Source organism: Dermacentor albipictus, chromosome 2, assembly GCF_038994185.2.
Source record: "Dermacentor albipictus isolate Rhodes 1998 colony chromosome 2, USDA_Dalb.pri_finalv2, whole genome shotgun sequence".
Lineage (NCBI taxonomy): Eukaryota > Metazoa > Arthropoda > Arachnida > Ixodida > Ixodidae > Dermacentor > Dermacentor albipictus.
In genome coordinates this window covers 91,959,848-91,981,655 of record NC_091822.1, presented here as the reverse complement: position 1 = coordinate 91,981,655, position 21,808 = coordinate 91,959,848, and the positions used below count along the sequence as shown (strand labels likewise).

The window sequence follows — 21,808 nt, the reverse complement described above, 5'->3', positions numbered from 1 at the left end:
GAGGGGCACGATCGCGAGTAGGATGGGTGATCTCCTTTACAGTTGGGACAGCACATTTCTGAAGTGCAGATGTCTGAAGCGTGATCTGTTGAACTACATTTAGCGCAAGTATCACGCCCTCTGCAGGTTTGCGACCCATGCCCAAAACGCTGACACTTGAAGCATCGACGCGGATTAGGGATGTATGGTCGAACACGTAGCTTGCAGTAGCCGGTTTCTATTGATTCAGGCAGGTCGCTGGTTCCGAAAGTAATGATTATGTGTTTGGTCGGTATTTGTTTGTCATCTCGCCTTAATGTTATTCTTTGCACCTTTACTACGTTCTGCTCTTGCCATCCTTCTAGTAGTTCGCTTTCACTCAGTTCGAGAAGGTCATCTTCTGAGACGACCCCGCGCACTGTGTTCATGGATCTGTGTGGGCCCACTGAGACTGGAATTTCACCAAATGCTACGAGTTTCGAGAGCTTGTCATACTGTGCTTTGTCGCGAAGTTCGAGAAGAAGATCACCACTTCCCATCTTCGTCACTTTATAGCCTGGGCCAATTGCTTCGGTGAGGCATTTTGCTACAACAAATGGTGAGATCATTCTGACTGTTTTGCTATCGTGCTGACTGTGTACAACGTGGTACTTAGGAAAAGATTGCTTTGTTTGTATGAAAAACGTGAAAGTTTCATCGGTGCGCCCCCTCTTGAGGGAGCGATCAGGTAATGGAGGAAAGTTGCTTGCCATATAGCATTGGAAATTTCGGCGGCGATGGTGGCCACCCACCACCGAGCCCAACAAGGGGACGCTACAAGGTTAGAAGGATACCTGCAGGCGCCAGCCATGCATCGCCGCTATAACCAAATATATATACCCAAGGTTGGATATATTACACACGGTTAACCCTTGCCGCCAAGAAAAACGGAAGTAATAAGAAGTGAAGAGGAGACAGGAAAGATGGAAAAGTGGGAGAGAAAGACGAAGATTGGAGAGGAGGACAGGAAAAGGCGACTGCCGATTTCCCCCGGGTAGGTCAGTCCGGGGGTGCCGTCTGCGTGAAGCCGAGGCCAAAGGGGTGTGTTGCCTCCGCCGGGGGGCCTTAAAGGTCCGAACACCCAGCATCGGCTCAACCCCCAGGATCCCCTTTTCCCCGGACACGGCTAAGCCACGCACGGTTAAACGCGGGAGGATCCAACCCTCGTGTGCTCGGGTCCGTGGTGTCGCAACACACCAAACGCCTGCTCGCGCAGACGCCCCTGCGGGGATCTGTTCCCCACGACTGATGAGATAAAATCTTTAAAAGGTTCATGGTTTTAAGACATTTCAGTTTCAACTCTTTTATATGCTGCATGAAGGTTAGCTTACTATCGAAGATTACACCTAGAAATTTTTGTTCCTTTCTATTTATCAGGTTTTTGCCATGCATCGTAATACAAGGGTCAGGACATACCCCTCTACGTCTAGAAAACAGTACACAGGAAGTTTTTTCTGCACTGAATCTAAATCCGTTTTCGTCGGCCCATTTCGTGAGCCTATTAACAGTCAACTGGATCTGGCGTTCACATATTGACAGGTTGCAGGATTTAAAGCTGATTTGGATGTCGTCCACAAAGACAGAATAAGACACCACTGGTGGTATAACAGAGCGGAGAGAGTTCATTTTAATTATAAAAAGTGTGCAACTTAGCACACCTCCCTGTGGTACACCGTTTTCTTGAATAAAAGTGCGCGATAATACATTGCCAATTCTTACGCGGAACTTTCTTTGAGATAAGTAATCTTGCAAAATGTTCAGCATGCTACCACAAATTCCATAGGATGACAGGTCTTGCAGAATGCCATATCGCCAGGCAGTATCGTATGCCTTTTCAAGATCAAAGAATACAGATAGACAGTACTGGCTGTGTACAAATGCATCACGTATATATGACTCAAGCAGAACAAGATTGTCGGTTGTCGACCTCGCTCTTCGGAAGCCAGATTGGTGAGGGTCGAATATACCGTTATATTCGAAAAAGAACACAAGGCGACGGTTAATAATTTTTTCAAATACCTTAAGTAGACAGCTGGTGAGTGCAATTGGCCTATAGCTATTAACTAAGGAAGGGTCTTTGCCGTGTTTTAGTATTGGTAGGACTATTGCTTCTTTCCAAGATGAAGGTATATGACCAGTTGCAAAAATCTTATTGTAAAGACCTAAGATGCAGTTTAGGGTCTCATAAGGCAGATTCTTGATTATTTCATATGTTATTGTGTCAGAACCTGGAGCCGAGCTACCACAAGAGTCTAGGGCAAGCTTGAGTTCATGGAACGTTAATGGTCTATTGTACCCTTCTGATGTCTTTTTTGGATGTAGAGGAATATTTTCAGCTATTCTTTTATGCTTTAAGAAAATTTCGGAATAATTTTCCGAACTTGACACTCTCTCAAAGTGCTCGCCAAGAGTGTTCGCTTGGTCTTCTATTGACTCGCCAGAGCCATTGACGAGAGGAAAAGGATTTGGACATTGTCCTTTCAGTTTACGTACCCTGTTATATACCTTGCTAGCATCCGTGTACGAGTTTATGGAGGATACGTAGCGTGTCCAGCTTTCTCTTTTCGATACTCGGCGAATACGGCGGCCATTTGCCTTGCACCGCTTAAATTCTATTAGATTTTCTGTGGTTGGGTAGCGTGAGAATCTACTCCACGCTTTGTTCTGGAGTTTCTTTGCAGTTTCACACTCTTTGTTCCACCACGGTTTTGGATTTACTTTATCTGTGCAGGATTGAGGTATGCAGTTTCGAGCGGAACAGAGGATGTGTTCAGTGATGTAGCGAGCCAGTTCTTCCACACCTAGATGGTCCACTTCTTCTAGGCACAGTTTACTTATGTTTCTAAATTTTGACCAGTCTGCTGCATGAAGTCTCCATTTTTGGGGGTAAGCTGGTCCATCGTGCCACTTTGTTGTTTTTAGGAGTGTCGGGAAATGATCGCTGCCATATGGATTAGTGATAACTCTCCATTCCAGGTGTGGGAGAAGTGACGCTGACCCTATTGCTAAATCTATGCATGAATACGTGTTGTGTGTGGAACTGTGAAAGGTTGGATCTGCCTTGTTAAATATACAGGCTCCAGAAGAAAGAAGGAAGTTTTCTATTGCCCGTCCTCTCGCATCACATCTTGAGTCACCCCAGAATGTGCTGTGAGCATTGAAGTCTCCGATTACTATATAGGGTTCGGGAAGTTGGTCAATCAGTTTTTCAAATTCTGCTGTGTCAAACCGTTCATCAGGCGGTATATATATGGAGCAAATCGTTATAAGATGATTGAACAATATAGCCCGAACAGCCACTGCTTCAAACGAACTCTGGAGTGATACATGCTGGCATGCAACTGACTTTTGGACTATGATTGCCACACCACCTGAAGAAGAATTTCCATTATTTCTATCTTTACGGAAAACCATGTACCGTTTTAAAAAGTTCTGGTGTGTAGAGTTTAAATGTGTTTCTTGAACACAGAACAGTCGTGGCTGATATTCTGCTAGTAGATCTTTGATATCATCTAGATTGCGAAATAGGCCCCTAGCATTCCATTGAACTATTTGTGTAGCCATATCGAGGAAGATTTTGGTTGCCTGTGTTCAAGAGCACGTGGTAAAGATAGATGGATATGTATACTAGGGCGGTAACCGTTTAGGTTACCGGTCCCTTTCTTTGAGCAGTTATAGGAATTTTCTCTCTCCTAGCGCGCTCCTGAGAGCGCTGATCTTTCGGCGTCGATGACGCCGGAGATTTTTCATCGACCTCCATAACCTTTTCCGAGGTGCTGGAGGATCGTGAACTAGACGCTGAAACTCGCGTCCCAGGCCGTGGAGTTCGGATTAGCTTTGGGACCTGCGGGACTGGAGTCGGCAGGTCCACTTTCGATGTTGATGGAGCAGCACTTGCTGCAGCCACCAGGGGGGCAGGCGGAGTGATTACCGGGCCACTGTCAGTGACCGCGGTAGACTCCCGAGGGATTTGTGACGCTGCCCCCCGTCGCGCCACCTCGGAAAAGCTCGTGTGATTCAAGTATGACAGACGTTTTCTTGCTTCGTGAAATGTTATATTTTCTTTGACCTTTAATGTAATGATTTCTTTTTCTTTCTTCCATTTAGGGCACGTTCTAGAGTAAGCTGGATGGCTTCCATCACAGTTCACACAATGTGGAGATGAGTCGCAAGTGTCTGATGCATGATCGTTCGAGCTGCATTTCGCGCAAGTCTGCCGTCCTCGGCATGTCTGGGAACCGCGCCCATACCTCTGGCACTTAAAGCACCTTCGAGGATTTGGAATGTACGGCCTCACACGTACTTTGATGATGATTGGAGTTTAATGGCGCAAGGGCATCTAAGGCCAAAGAGCGCCAGGACATATGTTTTTGTTTAGTAAAATTGTGGGTTTGGTGCTGTGACTTAAAATGGAGGCTGTATAGAGGCCTACGCGTAAGAGAAATCTATAAATACTGGTGGATGAATTCTAAAATTATAGGTTATAGGGACACATGGTAAACTGTTGCGGATTGCCCGAGTCCCTTTCTGTACAATTCTTGCCTACGCAAGAAGTGCAAGAGCTCGGACATACTTATGTGCATCAGACTATACTTCACCTGTGAGGCACAGTCTGATGGTTAGCATGGAATGAGATGATATCTAGAAAGTTAGCTTGAGCAAGATAATTAAGCACTCTTTTAAAGTTAAAAAGTGCATCTTCTGATAAAAACATCGAGGGATGGGGTGGTATATGGTGTGTGTAGAGTTCCTTAAAATGAGCTAATCGCTCTCGGTGAAGTTCGGGACATTGAATGAGGATATGTAGGACGGTTAAGATCTCACCGCAGCGTGTGCACGTCGGGGGGTCAGTTGCAGTCAATAGGTGTTTGTGTGTGCCATAAGTGTGTCCTATTCTGAGTCGTGCTAAGGTGACTTCCGTGTGCCTATCAAGCTTCAGTCGGAAAGGTTTGCTTAATCGCGGTTTAAGCAGATGCAGCTTATTTTCTACTTGCTTGTCCCACTCAGCTTGCCAATGGTCATGAAGCACCTTTCGTACAGCAGGTTTCATATCTACACCAGGTACCCAGCTTACATCAATAATATCCCGATGAGCCGCTTGTCCAGCATTCTTGTCTGCCATTTCATTGCCTGCAATCCCTGAGTGTCCTGGCACCCAGCATACAACAAGAGCTAGGTTTTGTTTATATGCTAGGTGAATGTGTTTAATGAGCATGTTTAATACAGGGTTTCGGCTTGTTTTGCCACAGGACAGGGCTGTGACAACACTTAAGGAATCTGTGTATATTATGGACTTTTGTATCTTGTGCTGCACTATGTATTCAACAGTGATCAGGATACCGTACGCTTCGGCTGTAAAAATGCTGCTATGGTTATGTAAGGTTTTAGCGTTGGAGAAGTTTGGGCCATGGGCTGCACATGATACTGAAGTTGCCGACTTCGAAGCATCAGTGAAAAATGCCGTTGACCTATACTTGTCTTCAAGGGCCAAGAAATGTTGCTGGATGAGGGCACTTGGACAACTCTTTTTGTTCAGTTCTTTAAAGGACAAGTCACAGGTAACCGTACATTGTTCCCAGGGTGGAATAGGTTCAGCATTGTCACTTTCCTGTAGATCTGTGAAAAGGACTCCGAGTTTTTCCGCAACAGATATTATTGCCAACGGGAACGGTGGGGCGTGTGAAGGCCTGTTTAAGTACAACTGGTTTGTGGACTGATCACTTATGAGTGCTTTGCATGGGTGGTGTTTTAGTGACATGATTCTTATTGCATAGGTGACTCCCAGATATGTACGTTGATAATTCAGCGGCCACTGGTCCGATTCTGCGTATAGACTTTGGACGGGGCTCGTCCTAAAGGCACCAAGCGCTAGACGGATACCTAAGTGATAGACAGGATCGAGTTGCTTAAGTGTTGTCTTTGAAGCAGACTGGTAAACAATACATCCGTAGTCTATGCGTGACAACACAAGGCTTTTAAAAAGAGATAGGAGGCAATACCTATCTGTTCCCCACGACTGATGGGATAAAATCTTTAAAAGGTTCATGGTTTTAAGACATTTCAGCTTTAACTGTTTTATATGCTGCGTGAAGGTTAGCTTACTATCGAATGTTATACCAAGAAATTTTTGTTCTTTTCTATTTACCAGGTTTCTCCCATGCATGGTAATGCAAGGGTCAGGACATACACCTCTTCGTCTGGAAAACAGCACACAGGAAGTCTTTTCTACATTGAATCGAAACCCGTTTTCGTCTGCCCATTTCGTGAGCCGATTAACACTCAACTGTATCTGGCGTTCACATATGGACAGGTTGCAAGATTTAAAGCTGATTTGGATGTCGTCCACATAGACGGAATACGATACCATTGAAGGTATAACAGAGCGGAGAGAGTTCATTTTGATTATAAAAAGTGTGCAACTTAGCACTCCTCCCTGTGGTACACCGTTTTCTTGAATAAAAGTACGCGATAGTACATTGCCAATTCTAACGCGGAACTTCCTTTCAGATAAGTAATTTTGCAAAATATTCAGCATACTACCACAAATCCCATAGGAAGACAGGTCTTGCAAGATACCGTATCGCCAGGCGGTATCATATGCCTTCTCAAGATCAAAGAATATAGATAGACAGTATTGGCTATGTACAAATGCATCACGTATATATGATTCAAGGAGAACTAGATTATCGGTAGTAGACCTCCCTCTTCGGAAGCCAGATTGGCGAGGGTCCAATATACCATTATATTCCAAAAAGAAGACAAGGCGTCGGTTAATCATCTTTTCAAATACTTTAAGTAAGCAGCTAGTGAGTGCAATAGGTCTGTAACTGTTAACTAAGGAAGGGTCTTTGCCGTGTTTGAGTATTGGTAGGACTATTGCTTCTTTCCAAGATGAAGGTATTTGACCAGTAGCAAATATCTTATTGTAAAGGCTTAACAGGCAGTTTAGGGTCTCATGAGGCAGATTGTTGATTATTTCATAAGTTATTGCGTCAGAACCTGGAGCCGAGCTACCACAAGAGCCTAGGGCAAGCTTGAGTTCATGGAATGTTAACGGTCTATTGTACCCTTCTGATGACTTGTTTGGACGCAGAGGAATATTTTCAGCTATTCTTTTATGGTTTAAGAAAGTTTCTGAATAGTTTTCTGAACTTGATACTCTCTCAAAGTGCTCGCCAAGAGTGTTTGCTTGAACTTCTATTGACTCACCAGAGCTATTGACGAGAGGAAAAGGGTTTGGACGTTGTCCTTTTAGTTTACGTACCCTATTATATACTTTGCTAGCGTCCGTGTATGAGTTTATTGAGGATATGTAGCGTGTCCAGCTTTCTCTTTTGGATATTCGGCGGATACGGCGTCCATTTGCTTTGCAGCGCTTAAATTCTATTAGGTTTTCTGTGGTTGGATAGCGTGAAAATCTACTCCATGCTTTGTTCTGGCGTTTCTTTGCAGTTTCGCAGTCTTTGTTCCACCACGGCTTCGGATTGGGTTTATCTGTGCAGGACTGAGGTATACAGTTTTTAGCAGAACAGAGGATATGTTCAGTGATGTAGCTGGCCAGTTCCTCTACACCTAGGTGATCCACATCTTCCAGGCACAGTTTACATATGTTTCTGAACTTTGACCAGTCTGCACTATGAATTTTCCACTTTTTGGGGTAAGCTGGTCCATCGTGCCACTTCGTTGTTTCTAGGAGTGTAGGAAAATGATCGCTCCCATATGGATTACTGATAACTCTCCATTCCAGGTATGGAAGAAGTGACGCTGACCCTATTGCTAAATCTATACATGAAAACGTGTTGTGTGTGGAACTGTAAAAGGTTGGCTCTGCCTTGTTAAATAGGCAGGCTCCAGAAGAAAGAAGGAAGTTCTCTACTGCCCGTCCTCTCGCATCACATCTTGAGTCACCCCAGAATGTGCTGTGAGCATTGAAGTCTCCGATTATTATATAAGGTTCGGGAAGCTGGTCAATCAGCTTTTCAAATTCAGCAATGTCAAACCTTTGATCAGGCGGTAAATATATAGAGCAAATAGTTATAAGTTGGTTAAACAATATAGCCCGAACAGCCACTGCTTCAAATGAACTTTGGAGTGATACATGCTGGCATGCAACTGACTTTTGGACTATGATTGCCACACCGCCAGAAGAATTACCATTATTTCTATCTTTACGGAAAACTATGTACTGTTTTAAGAAGTTCTGGTGTGTAGAGTTTAAATGTGTTTCTTGAACACAGAACAGTCGTGGCTGATATTCTGCTAGTAGATCTTTGATATCATCTAGATTGCGAAATAGGCCCCTAGCATTCCATTGAACTATTTGTGTAGCCATATCGAGGAAGATTTTGGTTGCCTGTGTTCAAGAGCACGTGGTAAAGATAGATGGATATGTATACTAGGGCGGTAACCGTTTAGGTTACCGGTCCCTTTCTTTGAGCAGTTATAGGAATTTTCTCTCTCCTAGCGCGCTCCTGAGAGCGCTGATCTTTCGGCGTCGATGACGCCGGAGATTTTTCATCGACCTCCATAACCTTTTCCGAGGTGCTGGAGGATCGTGAACTAGACGCTGAAACTCGCGTCCCAGGCCGTGGAGTTCGGATTAGCTTTGGGACCTGCGGGACTGGAGTCGGCAGGTCCACTTTCGATGTTGATGGAGCAGCACTTGCTGCAGCCACCAGGGGGGCAGGCGGAGTGATTACCGGGCCACTGTCAGTGACCGCGGTAGACTCCCGAGGGATTTGTGACGCTGCCCCCCGTCGCGCCACCTCGGAAAAGCTCGTGTGATTCAAGTATGACAGACGTTTTCTTGCTTCGTGAAATGTTATATTTTCTTTGACCTTTAATGTAATGATTTCTTTTTCTTTCTTCCATTTAGGGCACGTTCTAGAGTAAGCTGGATGGCTTCCATCACAGTTCACACAATGTGGAGATGAGTCGCAAGTGTCTGATGCATGATCGTTCGAGCTGCATTTCGCGCAAGTCTGCCGTCCTCGGCATGTCTGGGAACCGCGCCCATACCTCTGGCACTTAAAGCACCTTCGAGGATTTGGAATGTACGGCCTCACACGTACTTTGACATAGCCTGCATCCACTGTACTAGGCAACACACTGGTACCAAAGGTTAGTACAATGTGCTTTGTTCGAAGTTGTTCGTTATTCCTGCGGATCAGAATTCGTTCTACCTTGATGACATTTTGGTCCTGAAAACCTTCAAGCAGCTCTTCGTTAGTAAGGTCCATGAAGTCGTCTTCGGAGATTACTCCACGGCTCTTGTTCATGGTTCGATGTGCGGACACAGTGACCGCTACATCGCCTATGCATTTCAAGTCATTCATTTTCTCATATTGGGATTTATCTTTCAGTTCAAGGAGCAGATCTCCATTAGACATTTTTGTGGCTTTGTAGCCAGGTCCTATCGTGTTGCGAAGGCATTTCGCCACCAAGAAGGGGGAGAATTTACGTACGCTCGTGTTGCTTTCACTATGTATTACATGGTACTTTGGGAAATTTTCTTCATTGTTTTTCAAAAAGAATTGAAAGGTTGCATCGGTGCGTCCTCTTTTTAGAGGGCGATCTAGGGAAAGTGTTTTACTAGAAGCCATATAGAGGTAATGAGTTCGGCAGCAGCGCCAACCGCCCACCACCGAGCCCAACATGGGGACGGAGCAGGTCTTACGAGTAAGACAAGCCCTCGCCAGTTGTACGGTGCCACTATAACCCAATCTGGAGTACCCAAGGTTGGCCACCCACACAAGGTTAACCCTCGCTGCCAGGAAAGTTGGAAGTAAATAGAAGAGACGAGAAGACAGGAAAGATTGAAAGGAAGAGAAAAAGGCGCAGGATGGAGAGGAGGACAGGAAAAGGCAACTACCGCTTTCCCCCGGGTGGGTCAGTCCGGGGGTGCCGTCTATGTGAAGCAGAGGCCAAAGGGGTGTGTTGCCTCCGCCGGGGGGCCTTAAAGGTCCAAACACCCAGCCTCAGCTCAACCCCCAGGATCCCCTTTTCCCCAGACACGGCTAAGCCGCGCACGGCTACACGCGGGAGGGTCCAACCCTCGTGTGCTCGGGTCCGTGGTGTCGCAACACACCAAACGCCTGCTCACGCAGACGCCCCTGCGGGGGAGAACTCGGTTCGGTAGTCGCGAGATTCACCGCAGCTTCTTGGCGTTCTCAAGCGTCATCCGAAGCCAACGCGCCGAACTTCTCCTGGAACTCCAATGAAGATGGCCATGTTTCCGATCGGTAGCTGCATTCGAAGAACTCGGCCCTCTTTTCTAGCACACTGAGTAAGACATATCTTGCGGGAAAAATGTGCGGTTCCTGATGCGGCGAATAAGGGAATAACTCTTCGTCCGACTGAACCGAAACCCACCGAAAACAGTAGTAGGCGTTCTCACAGAGATGCCGACTGAGATGGCGCACGAAATGAGCGCTAGGCAATATAACCAGAATATGCTCTCGACAAAGTACCATGTCCAAACATTCGGCTCCGATTGCTTCCGAGATATCAAGGCCATTGATGATGGATATTGTTTCTTGGCGCAAGGGCCAGAAATGGCCAAAGAGCGCCATGACATTTGATTATGAATGGCAATGAGTATCGTTGAATATGGCGTGAAAAAAACTGGCTGTATATTGGCCTAAAATATTTGCTATAAATAGTGTAAAATCTGTATCTATTAAAATAATGCCAATGAAGAGTGAGTTCTATGGTTGTAAAAGTACGTTGTGAATGAGTAGATACTAAAACGTGTTAATTTATAGCAGCACCAGTGCCTCTGCGGAGCCCTTCAGCGCAAGGGCTGCGAGGCATGTGCTTTGTGAGTGATTCCATTGCAGCTACAGCCTCTAGGCAGAGGCTGTGCTACAAGTAGCCTGGCCAAATAATGTCTATTGTATTAGTTTCTTCTAAGAAGTTCAGTACTAATTTAAAATTAAATAGAGGGTCATTGCCTAAAAAGAAGACTGGGTGTAAAGGCACATTATGACGGTATAAGAATGGGAAGAACTTTTTTCTCTCCCTTTCTAATAATGGGCATTGAACGAGAACATGAAGGACTGTAAGTCTACTGCCACACCTAGTGCATGTTGGAGGGTTAGTTCCAGTTAGAATGCACGAATGAGTGCTATAGGTATGCCCAATTCTTATTCTGCAGAGCAGTACTTCCTGATGTCTTGTTGTTTTCTCAGAAATCCAGCTCCCTATGTTTGGTTTGATTAGGTGCAGTTTGTTGGATACCTGAGTGTCCCATTGCCTTTGCCAATATTTCCGTAGTTTATGTTGTAAGAAAGGCTTAAGATCTGTGTAAGGTACAGGTATATTAAGGTCTTCATCACAAAAAGTTACAGATGTAGCCCTTTCGTCAGCAGCTACGTTGCCCTCTATGCCTCTATGGCCAGGCACCCAGCAAAGAACAATTATTTGGTTCGACATGTATGCTGAGCATAGAAGGTTGTAGACTTCATTAAGGATAGGGTTTTTGTGTTTTCGCAGACTTGATATGCCATTAACAACGCTTAATGAATCTGTGAATATGACAGCCTTTATTATACCTGTTTGTTTTATATGTTTCACAGCAGAGAGGATCGCGTATGCCTCCGCTGTGAAAATGCTGGTGTTTGGATTTAATGCACCGGACGTTGAGAACGACGGTCCGAGAGCTGCATAGGCTACACCATAAGTTGACTTTGAAGCGTCTGTATAAAACTCCGCGCAGGAATACTTAGCCTGGAGTTCGAGGAAGTGTGAATGTATGTGTACCTCAGGCGCATGTTTTGTTAATGCGACGAAAGACATATCACACTGGATATTCTGCCATTCCCAAGGTGGTGCAATGTTAGTGGGAGTCATTAGGACTGTTTCTCGATGTTGAATACCAGTTTCATGAGCTAGTTGTTCTAAGCGCACAGAGAGAGGAGCTCGAACAGATGGGCGGTTATGGTAAAGTCTTGCAGAAGATAAGTCAAGGACAGTTGAGTGACACGGATGTTCGTTATTCGATTTACATTTTAAAAAGTAGGAGAAGCTCAGATACGTTCTGCGCAGATGTAACGAGCATTCGTTCGCCTCCACATACAGACTTTCCACAGGGCTTGTCCTAAATGCGCCTGTTGCCAGCCGTATGCCTAGATTGTGGACTGGGTCGAGGATTCTGAGAGCACTATCCGATGCGGATTGGTACACCACGGCTCCATAGTCGAGGCGTGATCGTACAAGGCTCCTATATAGGCTAAGCAAACACCTCCTATCACTGCCCCAGTTTGTTCGAGAAAGTAGCTTCAGCAGGTTCATTGTCTTCAGGCACTTCGCTTTGAGATATTTCAAGTGTGGAATAAAATTAGGTTTTGAGTCCAAGATAATACCTAAAAATTTGTGTTCAAGGCTGACCGATAGTCGTTGTCCATTAAGGTGAATAGTGGGTCCTGGTGATATGCCTCTCTTGTTTGAGAAGAGAACACATGTGCTTTTTTGAGGGTTAAATTTAAAACCATTTTCTTCTGACCACTTTGAGAGTTTGTTTGGGCCGAGCTGTACCTGCCTCTCGCAGATGCTAAGATTGCACGATCTAAAAGCTCTCTGTACATCGTCTACATAGACCGAGTAAAAGAGTGTGCGAGGTATGACGGTGTGTAAGGAGTTCATTTTCACAATAAAGAGAGTACAGCTCAGCACTCCACCCTGCGGTACACCTGTCTCCTGTATGAATGATCGTGACTCCACATTGCCAACTCTAACACGAAACGTTCTGTCAGACAGGTAGCTTTCAATAATGGTCAGCAGGTTGCCACGTATACCCATTCCAGAAAGATCCCGAAGGATCCCAAAGCGCCACGTGGTGTCATACGCCTTTTCCATATCAAGGAACACAGAAACGGCAAGCTGTTTGTGGATAAAGGCTTCACGGATGTACATTTCCATGCGGACAAGCTGGTCTGTCGTCGACCTGCCTTCCCTGAAACCGCATTGGTATGGGTCTAATATTTTGTTGGTTTCAAGATAGTGGAGCAGGCGTTTATTCACCATCTTTTCAAAGAGTTTGCATAGGCAGCTTGTCAACGCTATCGGTCTATAACTGTTTGCCAAGGAAGGGTCCTTACCCTGTTTCAAAATGGGAATTACAATGGCCTCTTTCCAGACAGAGGGAATCTGGCCAGAAGACCATATACGATTGTAAAGAAAAAGAAGAGTTTTTAGTGTTTCAGATGGCAAGTGTTTTAACATTTCATATATTATGCGGTCAGAGCCTGGGGCAGATTTGTTGCAGCCGTTTAGTGCTGCTTGAAGTTCTGCTATGCCAAATGGTCTATTATATACCTCACATGTTGCAGTTTTTCGTACTAATGGCTGCCGTTCTATTCGTGTTTTATGTCTTTGAAATGTGTCAGAATAGTGTGACGAACTGGATATGCGTTCAAAATGTGCGCCTAGATAGTTCGCCTGGTCTTCCATACTATCTCCCTGTGTATTTACTAAAGGTAGCGAGTAAGGTTGCCGGCCTTTGATCCTGTGCACTCTATTCCAGACTTTTGTCTCATCCGTGTAGGAGTTAATTCCTGATATATATTTTTGCCAACTCTCTCTTCTAGCTTGTCGGCGCGTTCTCCTTCCCTGAGATTTGACATGCTTGAAATTAACAAGGTTTTCTGCAGTTGGAGAATCGCGGAGCAACCCCCATGCTTTGTTCTGCTTTTTACGTGCGTTACGACACTCCTCGTTCCACCACGGAACACGGCGCTTGTTAGATGATCCCTTTGTTTCTGGGATACATTTGGTTGCGGCATCAATCAGAAAAAAGGTGAAGTATCGAACTGCACCTTCTAGGCTTAGAGCACAGATGTCAGTCCATGATATGAGAGTAATTTTTGAGAACTGTTCCCAGTCGGCTGAATCAGTTTTCCACCGAGGAAACTGTGGGGGACATTCATTCATCTTCGGTGTAGACAGAATTATTGGGAAATGGTCGCTACCGTATGAATTTCCAATAACATTCCATTTAAGATCAGGTAAAAGGGTGGGAGATGCAATACTGAGGTCTATAGAGGAATAGGTTTTATGTGCAGTATTATAATATGTAGGTGCCTTACTATTCAAAAGGCATGCACCAGATGAAAAGAGAAACTGTTCAATCAGTCGACCTCGCACATCGCAATGAGAGTCGCCCCATAGGTTGCTGTGTGCATTTAAATCTCCTAGAACCAAATAGGGTTCGGGTAATTGATCTATTAATTTATGGAATTCATGTTTATGGAGCTGATAATGCGGAGGTATATACAGAGAGCAGACGGTAATCAGTTTGTTTAAAAGTATGGCTCGAACGGCCACTGCCTCTAGGGGCGTTTGTAGTTGTAGATGTTGGCACGCTATACCTTTGTCGATTATAATGGCTACACCGCCAGATGATGCGATGGCATCATCACGATCTTTACGAAAAATAACATAATGACGAAGAAAGTTAGTGTGTTTAGATTTAAGATGGGTTTCCTGTACACACAGCACTTTTGGAGTAAGTTCGTAGAGAAGTTCTTGAACATCATCAAGGTTTCTGAGGAGACCTCTGACGTTCCACTGCATAATTAGCGTGTCCATAATGAAGTTAATTTGGTGCTGTGTGTACGGAAATAGAAGTTATGCCTTAGATTACAGAGCTCTTTCGAGGCCCTGTAACCGGGGTTTTGCTTTTTCTGAAGCGCTCGAGGGAGCCTCGCCGCTCCTTAGGCGCTTGTTGCGCCTTGGGGGTAGGTGTAGTGTCCATTGCCTCTAGTGAGGCGCCGGACACGTGCTCTTGCGAGCGAGAAGTTACCAGCGAGGGTCCCACCTTGGAGGGCAAGACCCCTGCGCCCACCGGCCCGGAGGTCGATGGGGCTCCCTGAGGGATTTGGCTGCGCCGGCTGTTGCCAGCGCTGTAAGGGGCCGGGGAGGTTGGGGCAGCCTCGGCTGCGCCCACCTTCGAGGTCGTCGGCCCCGACTGCTGTGTTGGCGTAGCAGCGTCAGCTGCAGCCGCCGGGGGGGCGGATGGCGTCACTGCCGCCTCACTGGGTGTGGGTCGGACAGCCGCCGGAGACCGTTGTGGCGCTGCCCCCTGACGCGCCACTTCGGCGAAACTAGCCTTAGGAAGGTATGCAACCCGCCTGCGTGCCTCTTTGAATGATATGTTTTCTTTTACTTTGATAGTGACTATTTCTTTTTCTTTCTTCCAAGACGGGCATGACCGCGAGTATGCGGCATGCTCGCCATCACAGTTCACGCAGTGTGGAGCGTTTTCGCACGTTTCAGAGGCATGGTCACGGGAACTACATTTTGCACATGTCTGGCGGCCTCGGCAGTTCTGTGAGCTGTGGCCGAATCGCTGGCACTTAAAGCATCGTAGGGGATTTGGAATGTAGGGTCTCACTCGGATTTTCACATACCCTGTCTCAATAGCGTCGGGTAGGTTGCTTGAGCCAAATGTAAGTATTAGGTGCATGGTATTGATTTCTTTTCCGTCACGTCTTATTTTAATTCTCTTAACATTGATCACGTTCTGATCGTTCCAACCCTCAAGTAGTTCAGCTTCAGACAATTCTAGCAGATCAGCATCCGATACAACGCCACGGGTAGTATTCATGGTACGGTGTGGAGTCACTGTGAGTGGAACACCCCCAAAAGATACAAGTTTGGACAGTTTTTCATATTGTTTCTGATCGCGGAGCTCTAGGAGGAGATCACCGCTAGCCATTTTCGATGCTTTGTATCCGGGACCGAATACTTCCGTCAGAGTTTTCGAGACAACGAAAGGCGAGATCATTCTTACTGTCTTCTCAGGCTTATCAGAGTGGATGACATGAAAGCGGGGAAAGTTCTGTGTACGATTGCCAAAAAACTTAAAGACATCTTCGGTGCGCCCTCGTTTCCGAGGGCGATCAGGAAGTTTGGGGAAAGAGGTTTCCATGAAAATGTATAAAATTCGGCAACAGCGCCGACCGCCCACCACGGAGCCCAACGAGGGGACGCTGCAGAGCTTGCATGCAAGTCTGCACGACGCCAGCCGTACGCCGCCACTATAACCAAATATGGTGTACCCAAGATTGGATAGCCACACAGGGTTAACCCTTGCCGCCAAGAAGAAGGAAGTAAATAGAAGAGAGAAGAAGACAGGAAAGATGTAAAGTGAGAGATAAAGACGAAGGTTTGAGAAGAGAGAGACAGGAAAAGGCGACTGCCGATTTCCCCCGGGTGGGTCAGTCCGGGGGTGCCGTCTATGTGAAGCCGAGGCCAAAGGGGTGTGTTGCCTCCGCCGGGGGGCCTTAAAGGTCCAAACACCCAGCTTCGGCTCAACCCCCAGGATCCCCTTTTCCCCAGACACGGCTAAGCCACGCACGGCTACACGCGGGAGGGGCCAACCCTCGTGTGCTCGGGTCCGTGGTGTCGCAACACACCAAACGCCTGCTTACGCAGACGCCCCTGCGGGGATATCAAGGCCATTCTCCGCGAAGACCTGCGCAAGCTGTTCCGTTCGTGGCAGACTCCTGTGGTCTCAATAGCGCACACCTGCAATGAAGAACTTCAATGCTCATTGGGAGATTCGCAAGAGCAGTCGGAATCGAGACAGTTTCTGCAAGAAGCTGTGACCGGTGCCGCCACTTGGTAATCACTCCATGTCTGCGCCAGGTTACCATCTTGCCTCCATTCCGTCAGCCACCACCGCCAACACCATCAGCGTGCTCTGTGCGATTACAGGCTGAGATCACCGTGTAGAAGCAGGTTATGTCAACCGCCGTTGCCTGTACCACAGGATTGAACTACGTAGGTCTACCATCAAGGCGCCGCGTCCAGTGCAAAGGGACCAGTCATGTGAGATCGCCCACTGAAACGCAGCAGCGCTGTGGAGATATAAATTACTTTTTCTTCACAGCCTATAGGCTGCTACATCTCACCACAGTGCAGTCAGTTCACCGGCCCCGCCCGCGGCCGGTCTCTTAGCCTAACCCGGAAGGTTGACAGCAGCTGTTTATTAAACTGTGCAAGATCCTCTGCCGTTGATGATGACACTATCCGAACCACCTATACAACACAACAAAGACATGTATCATCCTAGACGGAGCCAAGAAGCAAAAGATACGCCGCCTAAAGAAAATTTGATGACCCGACGCAACATAACTGGGACAATGCGACGCAGTCGTGATTCGACGCCACGACATAATTACAATCCAAACAAGGGCCATTGACCTAGACGTGCCTCTTGACGACCACAATGTCGCCGCTGTAATAGACACCGTAGCCAGCTACTCCGTCACCAGTGGATCATTCGCCTCCAAGTTCATGGAAGTTAGACTGCACAGGCCGGGCCTCAAGTTGAAACAGCGTGGAAGTACCTAATAAAACCTACTAGAACCTGCACGGCAATGGTTACAGTTTAAAACCAGGTGTACTCTGCGCCATTTCTTGTAATGCAACAATACTCACTAGACGTAAATCGCGGCTTGGTCTTCCTAAGCCAACACAGTGCATTTACTGCCTTAAAATCGGAATCGATGACGATATCCACGGACCAAGCTTTACCGCCAGATAGGAGTATCAGTTGCTGTGCCTTGAACGTGTTCCAAGATCAAGTTAGCATTCGGTCTCGCTCCAGCGTCATTATTTGCGTCGGTACTGAAACACTCCCGGACGTAGAAGTCGAACTAGAGGGCGAGAAACATCTACTGCTCCACCATAAAATTAGCTTCGGAAGAGGAATCGCTCCTCATCACGGAGAGAAACCGAAAGTTATGGCGACAAATATCAGCCAGGCGTACGAACACCTCAACAAAAGCACGACGATCGCATACATCGAGGAAATTGGGGAAGCCAGCAGTATGGTTGTATTCACAGGAGCTGCGATATCTGTCTCGAGAGTTAGAATTCCCAAAACGACCGTCAATATCAACCCAAGCGTTTTCATTGTAAACGGCACAAAAATAAAAATTATCCACCGACGGTACAACGACTGCTCTTCATCGTCATCAAAGATGTGACACATGTGACATACACTAGCTGGACAGCTCTGGCAAAGGCCATACTGCGTTTCAACTTCAGAAGGAGAAACCGTAATGCAGCAAGTCGATCAAATGCCGCGCGGCGAAATACAGGTGAACTTTTAAGTAGGCCTTTAAAAAAAAAGAACATAACTGCTTATTTGCTTCGATTATGGGCGCCTGAGCAAAGATCACAAAGCTGGACGTATATAACCCCTCCTACGGAGAGACGATCTGTTGGACCAGCTCTGCAATGCGAAATGCACTTTGGTGGCGGATCTCAAGACTGGTAACTTGCTATTTGATGAGAGGGATCGAGGGAAAGCTCATTTACAAATTCCGACGGAAACACTCTGATGCCAACTGCTTATCTCGCACCACAATTGACCCGCCATCGCACGACGACCAACAGGAGAATTACCAATACGATATGGCCAAGACGACACGTCAAAGCAGCACCACCCAGAGTGATTTGTGTGGTAGCAGAACTGAATCTGCATTGAGAAGGCTTACAAAATAAATAAATCATTGGTACAATCAAACTTTAGAAGGCTATTTACGCATGGTTCATTCGATTCTACAAAGGCTCTCTTTGTAGCGTTCTGATTGTCATTCGTAACGTAAGTTAAATCTTCTTGAAGCTGCCTAAAATTTAAGCCTTAAAGAAGTTAAGGAGGTATAGGGCGAGAGCACCCCATACCTCCGAGAGGGGAAGGGGAACAGTTATCTTTCCCGATGCTTCCGCCTCATTTTCAGACTAAACGCCCCACGCAATAGCCGCGTCACATCAGGGAGGAGCTTTTCGCTGATCCTAACTGGCTCACATGCGTAATCATGCGAACAATTAGAATTTGGAGTCCGATATCTCCGAGCACAGACAAGCTAGAATAATTCTTCCAACTGATAATGTGTAGAAACACTACTGCCTCTAACTTTTCAATACCAACATACCCACTTACGGTCGTCAACAAAAAGTTCAGTATTCAACTTTAGTTAATTGGGCTCCTGAAAGCGATAATTATCATCTCACTTTGTGTCCACCTGGCCACATAACTTATTTGCACAGTTGGCCTTCGCGTGCCTCCCATTGCCTAATCTTAAGGAAACCGTAAAGCTTAATTTTGAACACCCTGTATACAGCTGTATGAATCCTAGCTTCTGGCATGCTGATATATATACTGCGAGCGGGAAGAGGTTTAATGTGCACCAGATCACATTGGGTTACAACGAGCGCTACATAACACAGACGCCCTGGGCTTCGGCTTCGCACACGTATCCTCAGTCCCTTCTTGGTCCCCAGTTACCAGACTACTGATCACTGTGTAGCTAGCTATATGCGGCGGAGCAGCACAGGTGCTGAGGCGCAACAGTAGGAAGGGGTTCGGCGAGCAGCAGGCCTCACAATACATATATGTGCTTTTCATGAGCCTTTGAACATTATACGAACAAACGAAATTCTCCAAGCACTAGCTGAAGTTTATTGTGAGAAGAACGCCATCCGCTTCACTATCTAATTAAGAAATTTTACAATTGTGAAATTCGCGAGTCGCTCTCGATTACTTAAAGTTGCAGCGCTTTTATTTATGCAGATCGAATTTTAGAACTGAGGTTCAACAACGCGAATAAAACCAGGACACGAGGAAACAAATACTTCAGACAGAGTTAGTCTATGGGATTTGCTTCCTCGTGTCATTGTTTTGTTCGGGCTGTTCAACCTAGGTTGCAAATATGAACCAACTAGCCCTCATCAAGAACTTAGTAATCAAATTTTAGTTACCCTCCTTTATGTTCACAATCCCGAACAGAGACAACGGTGGCACACGTGTAAATTCGCAATATCTCACTTACTCCTATATCCGTGCGATATCTTATATCAGCACGACTAAGTCTAAATCATTCCTTTGCTTCAGCATTCATCATACCAGGCTTAGAGCTCACGAAAAATTTATAGTATCCTAAGCGACATCAGACACCTTCGCCGAATTGTTCGCTATCCGCCCGCGACTAACAGTAAGCGGTTTTATACGTTGGAAATCACAGTCGCTGCGTGACTCTTCATCCCCTACACTCTCCGCATGAGCAACAAAACACGTCGTGCCAGCGAACCGTGCACAAAATTCCGGTAATCTAGAAATATAAGATATAGCTCATAAACTCATAACCCATTCGTGAGAAAAGTACAAAAGTTCACAGCTGTAATAAAAAAAAGCTGTTCCACATTACTTCTCTTCAACCTCTTCATACCACCAAAAATTGATTTCATAGCCCGTGAATAATCAGTAATCACCCTTTAAGATGGCATATTGCTAACACCGGTCACAGCCTGTAAGAGAGAGCAGCTCTGTAGATTCATCACATCGAAATTTAAACATACAGGGATAGACCAATGCAGTTTGAGTTATCACTTGGTCATTTCCTCAAGCTTTTTATATTGCTTAAAGAGGCTAAATTGGCAATGCTATTGCGAAGCTCTCAATTGCGGCGTTTTTCGAATTCACTCTCTTCCGTCAGGACACGAAGCTAAGCAACTCAGTCAATAAAGAAGCGACACATTACCATGGTTCAGCTGAGAAGGAAAGGAGGCTCCGAGAAAACAGGCGAGAACCGTGTGCGGCACAATGTGAGTTGGTTCCTGAGTTCAAAATCAAGCAGCGCAATCAATACCGGAGCATACACCAACAATAGAACGGTCGTAGTGCAGTGCGAACAATTGAAATGGTAATGAAGATGACGGTGGCCTTAGAAACTTGTGGTGCATACCCACTGTGTGGATTGTGCTCTGAATCGAGCGGAGTTTGGAAAATGCATTTCAAGCATTTCTAACCCCACTAAGTGAAACTTTCAGCAAATGAGAGCCGAAAATTAATATTTTCGGAACAGCGGAACAGCGCGAAGCCCCACAGAACTACGAACAGTGTCTTCATGCTTCGCGTAATTAAGAAACTTATTCATCTTAGACTGGAAAATCTGACACCCACTAACACAAAATGACAAATTGTTTCCGCTTCTATGCATAACAACTCCCGGATGGGGAAGGGGGGTGGCCGTCGCGACATTAGACCTGTCCTTCTAAAGATATTGAGTTAGGACACTGCACCGAAGCTTCACGACTGTAATTACAAGATGCCACGTTAAACCTAATACAGTGTTGCCAACATAAAACAGACGAGAGATATCCAATTATGACAATAGATTTACATTTGATCTTCTTAGACGAACGGCACATGTGAATACAGATATATCCTTGTGGGGTCTAAAACAATTCACAATCAATAACAATTTATGCATGGTGAACAGCAATTGCTTAAACGAGAGCAAGTAGAGAATGAAAAAAAAAGCAAAGAACTTTGTGGGTGTGGTGAAGTGGGAGAGAGTGGTAATGAGACGTCTATTTTCTTTTTATCGTGCTCTCGCTATTTGGCGTCGGCAGACTTTATTGGTTTCCCTTCATGAAACAAAAAATATGAAATGCGGCAACAATAAAAGGATCTGCCTTTAAAACAAGTAGTAACATTTCCGCAAACTAATCAAGGCGCTGAAGGCGCTTGCCTGCAGTTCTGACGTGCGAATGCATCGCACGCTCTAACGGCTAAAACGAACACCGCTCTCTTTCGGCAGTCATCGTGACTGCGACAGCGGGCAGGACGGAAGTGGGCCCATTGGCAGGCAGACGAACACGAAAGGACTCACATGCGTAAAGCCATTTCTCGAGACCAGGCGCCTGCTTCGACATAGGGCGCGAGATTGCAGCTTTACAGAGCTCTGACTTTCGGCAGTATGTCGTCCCCTCCTATGCC

At 46.0% G+C, this 21,808-nt stretch overlaps 1 protein-coding gene across 3 annotated transcripts in view; it reads right to left on the bottom strand.

Annotated features, from left to right (window-relative positions):
* Positions 1-21,808, bottom strand: part of LOC135902763 (neprilysin-1-like) — a 151,598-nt gene extending 129,790 nt beyond the window's left edge. For 2 of the 3 annotated variants that reach the window (XM_065433002.2, XM_065433003.2), the window contains exon 1: positions 20,568-20,744. In XM_065433002.2, coding sequence (XP_065289074.1) covers positions 20,568-20,570 — 3 coding nt within the window. In that variant the 5' untranslated portion in view covers positions 20,571-20,744. Of the gene's footprint in view, positions 1-20,567; positions 20,745-21,701 lie in introns of those variants that run through there. The other variant, XM_065433001.1, reaches the window with a different exon arrangement.